Source organism: Eubalaena glacialis, chromosome 9 (genome assembly GCF_028564815.1).
Source record: "Eubalaena glacialis isolate mEubGla1 chromosome 9, mEubGla1.1.hap2.+ XY, whole genome shotgun sequence".
In the NCBI taxonomy this organism is placed as follows: domain Eukaryota; kingdom Metazoa; phylum Chordata; class Mammalia; order Artiodactyla; family Balaenidae; genus Eubalaena; species Eubalaena glacialis.
This window is the reverse complement of record NC_083724.1, coordinates 28631036-28641182: the sequence shown is the minus strand read 5'-3', so window position 1 is coordinate 28641182 and position 10147 is coordinate 28631036. Positions and strand designations below refer to the sequence as shown.

The window sequence follows — 10147 nt, the reverse complement described above, 5'->3', positions numbered from 1 at the left end:
CCTTCATTTTGTTCTTCAGCACCACACTAGGAGACAAACTACTGGAACACTTGGGAAGTGAGCGAGTCGGTGGTCAAATCAGACTTCATTCCCAGGTAGTATATGTCCTTTGCTCAGTGGAAGAAATACGAGTTAGTATCCCCGAAGTGGTACCTTGGTATTCTCAAAAAGTTCAATTACTTCCCATGGCCTAGTAATTTCCTGCCAGGCATAGGAGTATCTGGTTCTATAAGAATTGAGGCCCATTGAGAGCATCCTGAAGACTGAAGGCTTTGGTAAGGATATGGAGGACTGCTGTCAATCATATTTAGGCATCATTTTGCTGAATTGAGCAGGGGAGCTGATGAGTAGGGGCAACAGCTTTAGCACCCATTGTTTTTATTATTTAATCTCTCCTTCCTCTAGACCTCCTTGTAAGATATCATCATAGTGATCTTTTTAAAGCAAAAAGCTCCCTTTATTACCTTTTTGCTCCAAATTCCCTGCTCCTTTTGTCTGTAGGAAGTACAAACTCCAAGGCTTATGGATGCCAGTGGGTAATGTAGATGGGAGAAGCTGACTCCTGTCAGAAAAGACTTGAGAGAGTGCTGGGAACCGTAGTAAATTGGAGAGCTCCTGGCACGGCTTCCCAACTTCCCATCCCACATGCTCTCCTTACAACGTGACATTGATATTTCTTCAGTTGGGGGTAGGGTGGGGGTGGCATCCATAGTTTCTTCCCTTGAATCTGAATGGACCTGTGACTACAGCAAAAGTCATGCTATCTGCTGTCTGAGGTTAGGTTATAAAAGGTAATGCAGTGTCAGCCTGGTTCTCTTGGGATGCTCACTCTTGGAACCCAGCCACATGCTGCAAGGCAACCCAGGTCACACGGTAAGTATTCTGGCTGACAGCAACAGCCAGCATCAGCTATACCAGACATGTGAGTGAGAAGACTTTGAAATGACTCCTGCCCTGTCCACTGTCTGATTGCAACCACGAGAGCTGCCCAAGAGAGAACTGCCTAGTTGAGCCTACTCAGTCCCCAGAACTATGAGAGGTGATCATAAATAATTGTTGTTTTAAGTCACCAAGTTTTAGTTTGGTTTGTGATGCAACAATGGATAGCTGGAACAGCCAACAGATCTTACTCATTTATTTATTTATTTTTTGGCCATGCCATGCGACTTGTGGGATTTTAGTTCCCCGACCAGGGATCAAACCCAGACCCTCAGCAGTGACAACTCAGAGTCCTAACCACTGGACCACCAGGGAATTCCCAGATCTTATTTCTAAACCTGCACTTTCGCTTAAGTCGTTTTGTGCCTTTGAACCTACCTACTGTTCAAGGACCAGCTCGATACCTTTCCTAAACATTGATTAATACTGATCTGTTCTTTCTCCATATTTTCTCCATGATTAATGGGTCATTTGTGAGGACCCTATCCCCCTGCAGTTATTTTATTAAAATATTCTAATATAGTTTAAAAAACAATACCTGCTTTTGTCAAAACTACAAACAATACAGAAAACAATAATTCAGAAAGTTATTCTGTCTTGCTCTATCTCACTCCAGTTTACCCCCATCCCCTCTCCAAAGGTAACAGCTTTAACAGAGTGGTACATATTCCTCACAACTTCTTCTGCAAACACATACACACACACATACAAACTATTCACATAAACAGGATTCCATCACAATACTGTTTTATAAACTGCTTTTTCAGTTGATGGCATATTTTAGTTATCTTTCTGTCAGTAAATACCAATCTATCTCATGCTTTTTAACAGCTGTATAGTATTTCCTATTATTTAACCAATTGTTTAACTAATATTCTCTTTGTAGAAATTTAGGTTTTCCCCAACTTTTCCTTATTAAAAACAAGAGTATATTGCTGTTGGATACATTCCTGGGAGAAGAATTGTTGAGATTTTTTTAAAAAAGCACCTTTTAAGTTTGGTATAAATTCTTAAATTCTTCTTCAGAAAGAGGTAACTATATTCCCATGAAGAGTATATGAGAGTACTGTGACTTTCTCTGACACTGGGTATTATCAAGCTTTTAAATCTTTGCCAGTGTTTTAGGTAAGGAATAATAGCTCCTAAGTTTTTTAACTTACAGTTTTATTATTAGTGAAGTTGAGCAGCATTTCACATTTTATTAGCCCCTGTATTCCTTTCATTGTAGATTTTGTCTGCTATGCCCTTTGCCCATTTTCTTTCTTTTTTTTTTTTTTTTTGTAGGAGTTTTTTTAGTATTATGGATAATAAATGTCTTAATCCATTCAGGCTGCTCTAACAAAATACCATAGACTGGGTGGCTTATAAAAAATTTCTGTGAGAAACAGAAATTTGTTTCTCACAGTTCTGGAGTTTGCAAGTGCAAAATCAGGGTGCTGGCATATCAAGTTTTGGCGAAGGTTCTCTTCTGGGTTACAGATCATAACTGTGTCCTCACATGGTAGAGAGCTTTCTGGAACCTCTTTTATAAGGCACTAATTCCATTCATGAGGGTTCCATCCTCATGAACCCAAGCACATCCCAAAGGCTTATACCTCCTACTATCATCTTTGGGGTTAGGATTTCAACACATGAATTTTGGGGGACACATTCAGACCACAGCAGTAAACCATTTACATATTGCTTTGCAAGTATTACTTATCTGTTTGTTGGTTGTGTTTATTTACAGAACCTTTTGCATCTAGGAGTTTTAAAAGGGTTATGTAATTGATCCTATCTGTCTTTTACTAAGGTGTTAGGTTAAAGTGTCTTCCAAAGAAAGACACTTTCATACTTCTAGTGTTATATAAGTAAATATTTTTTATTCCAATCGCTTTATAGGAAAAAAAAAGCCAGTAATTGTTTAATGTTTCAGATAACCTTTTCTTTGAGACATTCTAGTAGGCATTTAATTTACAAATCTAAATTTCCAGGAACTCATACTGAGAAAATTCATTGATTCATTGAAGAGATATTTATGACACATTCCTGGGTACCAAGCTCTTTTCTAGGCTTATGGTACCCAGTGGGAACTTGTCTAGTGGAGGTAAGAAAAAAAGGGGAACGGGAAAGAACATAATGCAGCAATTTTTTTTTTACAAACAAAATAATCTGTGGCTTCTGAGCTTATATAGCATGTGGACTCATTCTTCTCATTATATTTAAACATAACATACTCTCATTCTTGGCTTAAATGTCTTTCCACCTCACTAAAATGTAAAACGACTTAAGGGTGAGAAATGTCCTTCATTCATCTTTGAATCCTTGGCATCTAGCTAGTATCTGGCTCATTATAATGGCTCAAGAACTATATTGTTAAATAAATGGATTTCCCTATTTTACAAATTGCCTCTTTCCTTCTCAAATGAATATTCATAATCCTGCCTTCCTTCCCCTCCTTCCTCACCCATCACCCCAAAATAAAAATGAACACTAGTTTTATGTTAGGTCAGATCCCTGGGACTCATGTTTGCATACATGATACTTAAACATGCTTAGCTCATAAGAGGGACTCAATAAAAACAAATTGAATAAATGAATAACTACAGATTTAAAAGAAACGTCTTTCAGAAAAGTCATAGGGAAGTGCCACACCCCTGTGAACACAAGTTCACAGCAAGTATTTTTAGAGAACTTATATGTTATTTGATCTTGCAAAGGAAATCCAAGTGAAAATAAATAAAAGCCAGAGTTATTAATTAACACTGGAGAAACATCAACTTACAAGTGTGGGCAGGAGCAAAGTTGCACAGCTAAGGAATTATGATTCTCACTGGAGTCTTGCTGGGAACAATGTTGTCTTTTTCTGCCACATGCCTGAGTTCAGGGAAGCTCTTTTCAGGGGTTTCTAACTTCAGGGTTTAACTAGGACGCTGGGATACATTTCAGTCTTCTCGAATAGAGACCTGCTCTTGCATCTCTGGTAATGAATGAACAGTTACAGCCCTTGGTTACAATTAGTTTTCACTTTTGGAGCATTTCCCAGGGGTGATATGCGAATAGCTTGAAGGAGGAGGTTGTGAGGCGGACATGGAAGCTAGGGCTCTGCCGAGGCAAATGTGCTCGTGTGGGATGCGGCTGTGAACACAGTATGCGCTAAAATGTAAATAACACAGCCAAAGCACCAAATGCCATGCTTAAAAAAAATTGTTTTTAATAGAGGACTCTTCTGAGCAGTTATAGACATACACACATATGGATGCATTTATATTTCTTTTACCCCAAAACCTGAAATCATGTGAACGATGAGTCGGGTTTTATTAAAATCTCCGGAAAGACCATTAGTTCAGTGTTTTCCCTCGGTGAGTGACCAGCACCAAATCCTCCATTTGAAGCTGGAAACCCTGGAATTCACACGGCCAATTATGCAATACTAGACCACTGGGAAGCATTTCTGGCTGGCTCAGCTGGTGATCTGATTTTACCCTGCAGCATCAAGATTGATAGACCTTGTAATTTTATCCTGGTTAGTGCAGATGCTGTTCTTACATAAGTTTTTTTTTTTTAACACCCCCTTTTCTTAAAAGAAAAAGAAAAACAAACCCAAGTCTTTCCCAAGTGGTTTGCCTTGATGACACCTCATGGTGGTTAAGATCAGTACCCTGATCACTAGCTAGCGGAAAAAATTCCCTCTCAGGATTTCTGAATTTGCTGTAATTTAATTTCATTGAATGCTGTGTGTGCTTGTTTATGAGAAAGAATGAAAAGAAGCAGTAATTTGCCCCCCTCTAAATCATTCCTTTTATGAGGCTTCTTTGGGTAGGGGGAGGGGTGGGAAAGAGACTCATTCTTAGAAGGTACAGAACATCAATTTGGGAGCTGTTAGTTTCTTTCATGCTAATGACAAGGTATAACTTAAAAACATAACATTCATATGCATATATGGTGCATATATACATAATTAGTATATTGACAAAGCACCTAGCAGAACCTTAGAACTCTTAGTTCCATTAACCCTTAAAGGGAAAACTGGAATTCAGATCAGTCAAGCACAGTGGAATGTGCTCCCTTTCAATTATATTCACCCATCATCCTTGTCGAGGAAAGAGACCTCCCAAAAAATTGAAATGCATTTTTTTTTCTGAAGCACTGTCACAGTCTGTTATGTGTTTATCAGTTTTTGCAGTTCTAATTACAAAATAAGCACTAGCTACTATGTAGAATAACTACACTAGCCAAAAAGACTTTTATAATCTGAGAGAAATGCTCCCATATTGACTCTGCTAAGAGAAACAACTGCCCTTTCCTTGATTATAAAGAAGGAAGACAGATGGCTTCTTGTTCAAGACTGTAATTTTGCTTTCAGCCTCCTCCCTCAGTTAAAAACAAGATGTACTTTGAGGCTTTGAGGGAAAATCTCAAGGGAAAGTTTTTTATTCCTGGCTGCATTGAATAATTCAACAAACATTTGAGAGAGCTGAGAAAGATACAAAGGAGAAAATGCTTTCCCTTGTTCTCAGGGAGTTTACAATCTAATTGTGGAGTTTACAGTCAGAATTGGGACCAGAGCCATTAAAGTTTTATTTTTTTCACTTCTATTTAATGGCCTAATGGTTACTGGTAACACACTTAGGATTCACCAGCCCAGTGGTATGGTGGACCCTCTGATCAAATTTGAAGGGAACATAAGGAGAATGCAGAGGAAGAATAATCTCAAGCAGTACTTACTAAGTCCTTACCGTCCTACTAGCTACTTTCAGGTAGTATTTAATCTTGACAACAACCCTTCCTGGTCATCCTTATTACCCATTTTTCACAGACCAGGGGAAAGAGGCAGAAGTGATGCACCCCTGGTCACAGACCTAGGAAATGGTATTGACACACACCAACTGGGAATTCTTCTTTGGCCTTTTCTTTGGCTGTCCCTAGGTTCCCATCTTGACTTTCCTTTGCTTAGATTCCCTTTCAAGGCACGTGAAGTTAATTTACTTCTGTGCTATTTTTTTCCTCTTAGTCTTTGAATAGTCTTTAAAACTTGCTGTCTTTCTTTTGGCAAGTCAGGCCTTCTAGAGTCTCCTTTGCAAATACTCTTTCTTTTTTTCTTCTTTTCTAACTGATTCTGTCTTTAAGACATTCTTTGACAGGATGAAAGGAAACATAAAAAGGTGCCTAATAAGTGGTTCTCTTAATATTAAGCAGGATCTTTAGTGTTATTCCTGCCACATTTTAACTGTTCTCATCTCACACGATTTCTCAAGGACTTGGGTTGTAGACTTCTTGAAGGTGGTGACCGCACCTACTGTAACTTCTTGATACTGCATAGCGTATTCATGTATCAACAGGGACTTGTAAGAGAGCAGAAACTTTGGTTCTTTTGTTCACCTCTCAGTGCCTGTAAATTACTGGAACTTAGTGTGCCCTCAGTATACATATGTTTTAACATGATGAATACTCGCTTATTGTTTTTTGTGTACTATTCTGTATAAAAAGTTTCGTTTAGATCCAATATGGCTCTGAATTGACAGACCTGTAGAATTTTTTGCCTTTTCCCTATTTTCGGCCCTTTATAACAATTTCGACCTTGGGTGCGTTCCATTAAGCTCTTGGTGTCCTTCAAGGCTCAGTTTCCACATCAGCAAAATGGGGCGAGTAGCAACAGTTGCTTGTTTCTCCTTGTCTTCAATCAACTACTACTTCTCCAGGGGTTTATTGCGTACGCTTTCCCCCGGATAAAATCAGCCACCTGAGAGGTAAGAAACCAGCGGGGTCCTCGGGTTGCGCGCCTACTGAGGATAGCAAGCGGCTCCGCAAGCCTCGCCCGTGCCTCACAGGTCCGGAAGCAACCCGACCCCATTTCGGCTGCGAGCCTGTCCAGCCCTCCGGCACCCCAGCCTCAGGCGCCCTCTCGCACCGAGGTAGCGCTCTGCCTCGGTGCCACCGCTAAATGGGCTCGGCACCGCGCAGGTTCCGACGCGTGCCGAAGGGCCCGGCCTCGTTTTGGCCGCAGCCGCCCGGCCGCCCGCGCGGCGCTGCACTGGGGGCGGGGAGTCTGATGGGAGACGCGCGTGGCGCTGAGAAGGCGGCGGCCCGGGAGAGGGAGCGGGAGAGGGACTGGGCGCGGGAGGCCGGAGGCGGGGGACAGGGGGAGGCGCCGCCGCCGCCGCCCGCCCCTTTCCGCTGGGGAGCAGCTGCAGCAGCAGGAGCGGAGCAGGAGCCGCGCAGCCACTACAGCCGCCGCTGGGGGATGTGGTCGGCACCCGCCCCGAGCCGCGTCGCCTCCTGAGTACCCGCCGCCGCCCGAGCCGCCGCCGCCGCCGCCGCCGCCGCCGAGCCGTGCGGAGCCAGGCCGCGCCCTCCCCGGGCGCCCGCCGGCTCGCATGCCGAGGGGCTCCGGGGCGTAGCTGCGCGCCCGGCGCCGCCTCCGGGCTCCTCCGGCCCCGCCATGGGCTGCTGCAGCTCCGCCTCCTCAGCCGCGCAGGTGAGGGGCTCCCGCCTCCCGGCCGCCCGCCCGGATGCCTCCCCGCGCCGTGCCGCGGGCGCCCGCAGCCTCCCACTACCTGCGAGCGTCCCCTCAACCCACCGTGCACTCCAGAGACCCCCACTCCCGCCTCCCTCTCCCGCCTCCCCCTGTCCCGAAGATGCCCCCGCGCTGGCTCCCAGGGCTGCCGATTCGCAGGCGCCTTTGCGCGGCCCCCAGGGCGCCCCTAGCTCTGCCCAGCCCCTTGCCGACTTGGCCGCCTCCTCCCAGTCACACCTGAGCGGCCCGTCCCGCCAGCCCGCAGGTAGAGGCAATAAGGGCGTCTGCTCTCTACCCCTGGTGGCACCCCCTTCCCTCGTCTTCCGGGCCTGGCTCCTCTCTTCCTACCTCCTTGGAGTCTTCCCCCTCCCCATCCACAGACTATTTTCTGTGCTCCCTGGAGGAGTACCCCCAGTATGGGCTGTTCACCCCTCTCCCACCTTATTACAGTTTCTGCTCTTAGATATTCTGTCCCTTTTCTCTTGCCCGCCGCCCCCCGTCCGGGTTCAAGTGTTTAAGCGGATCCCGGAGCCCTTCTACGACCCGCTTCCCCGATTCTAGCCGCTCGCCTCCCACCCCATCCCATCCCCCCTTTGTGCCTTGACCCCGGGCACCGCGGCCTCTTCGCACCCCGAGGCCCCTGCGGGAGCGCGGGGATTGGGCTGAGAAGGAGATTGGGCACCTGGTGGGTGACGGGATCGTTACGGAGACTCCCTCTTTGTTGCCAGTGTAACAGGAGGAAGAGGTGCCGAATTTAGTTTTTCTGTGTGCACTAGCTGAGTGTTGTCGCTGAGGGCTGAGATGCAGAGATTTCTCCCAGCTTCTACCCTGCCCCCATCCAGATTTCGCTAACCTCCCTCTCTTTTGCCGATCCCAGCCCTTAACCTGGATAGAAATGTTTAGACAACTGTATAAGGATCAAACGTAATAGGACTTGACTGCTGGCCACTAATAACTAAGAGGACCTGTTTGTAAATTACCTAATTTGGTGGATTAGTGAGTGTATTTACAAATACGATAAAAAGCAATCAGGAATACTGCATCAAACTGTCTGGTGGTGGTGTATGAAAAATAGGCTCTGACAACGCCTGGGATGTAATCTCACAGTTTCATTAGTGTATAATGTAACTGTGGTCTTTGATTTGTTTGTTTTGGGGGGATACAAGGGCTCTTGTTTTTAGAAATAAAGGCTGGTCCGTTCTTGGTGAAGAAAAACGCTAGTTTGGAAAAAAAAATTCCTTCAGAGATCTAGCATCTGTGATAATGCCAGAAGTGTTTTGCTGCTTCTAAATGACTATATATAACTCAGTTTTAAATAACCTGCATACTTGTTCTGAAAATCTGAGATCTGTTAGAGAGAAAATGACTAGAATTGCAGATGAATGGAGGACATTTATGTTTTATTAAGTATCCATCCTATTTGTCCACTTCTTTTTTGGGTGTTTGCTTACTCTTTTTTTGATTTTTTTTTTCTTTTCCTATTAGGATCATAGTCAGGCTGACTGGTTTAGTTAGTTAAACCTTCCTGTTCAGTTAGAATAACAGAGAAAAACTATATGTAGTGGTGTTAGGAAGGAGAGGTCGATAGACCACAGTTTTCATATTAACAGATAAAGGTGTGGAATCACACAGTACCTTTCAACTGGTTAGAGATTTTTGGGGAGAGGGAGGAATCTAGTTGGGTGCTATTCGTCTGATATTTACTTAAATATTATTTTCACCAAAAAGGTATCTTTCCTGTTGCCTTTCTTTTAAGAATTGGGTTATTTTGCATCCTCTTTTGGAGATGAAATGCCTTTAAGACAGGAAAGTATTGGATAGTTTATGGATGGCTTGTTCAGTGTTTAATCGATTAAATTTGGAAGGGATGGATGCTGGACCAAAACTCTGCTTAACAGGTCTTGCATTTGACTAGCTCCACATCTTACTTTTCAGAATGCTGTCCCATATATTTTCCTTGCCTCTTCCTCCTCTTGCAGCCACTGTTTCCTTCATGCTGTGCTCTACAGACAAGATGCATGTCATGCACTCCGAAGGGTGCATTTTTTTTTCTGTGGATTCCTATAACCAATCAACAGCTGTCACATGCCTTTAAGTTCAGCTTTAGGGACTTGTAGTGTAAGTGGAGCATTGAGGTTTCGTGCCAAAGAGCTGGTCATCATTTTTTTTTTTTTTTCCTTATTTGAGATTTTGGCATCATTCTTCATTTGCGAAATGTTACCAATCTGCTGCATTTTAATGCTCCTTTCAGGAGCATCACCAGTTAGGATCATATAGTATCTGTATGAGTTGTGTTGAAACAAAATAGGGATGCAGCTGCACATCTTCTCTAAATGTGAACCTTCACATCACTTTGAACTTCTCTTAGAGGCCTCGATTGTATTTTCAGGCGGAATGTTTCTTTCATCCCATCTACTGAATTGTAAACTTCTTGAGTATAGGAATTGTTTTTATTTTCCACACGTTTGTATCCATTGCAGTGCCTCACTATACCTTGTACATAATAGTTGCTCAGCAGTAGTCAATGAACAGAATATAGATACACAGATTGGAACATTTGAACATTTGGCTGGCGAGTAACATTTAATATGAATCCAGCCCCGAACTATGTGCTGTTTTACTTCCATGAGCTGGTTGAGTAATGCCACCACGCCACCCTCTTCAAAGCTCAAATTTGAACTAAGTTAAAATTCACCTGCTTTTCCCACATTC

The 10147-nt window shown here is 43.6% G+C and overlaps 1 protein-coding gene across 1 annotated transcript in view; it reads left to right on the top strand.

Moving 5' to 3' along the window:
* Positions 1-7030: 7030 nt before the first annotated feature.
* The window catches only part of SLC44A1 (solute carrier family 44 member 1), a 153820-nt gene continuing 150703 nt past the window's right edge, over positions 7031-10147 (top strand). The window contains exon 1 of the mRNA XM_061200158.1: positions 7031-7396. Coding sequence (XP_061056141.1) covers positions 7361-7396 — 36 coding nt within the window. The 5' untranslated portion in view covers positions 7031-7360. The remainder of the gene's footprint in view (positions 7397-10147) is intronic.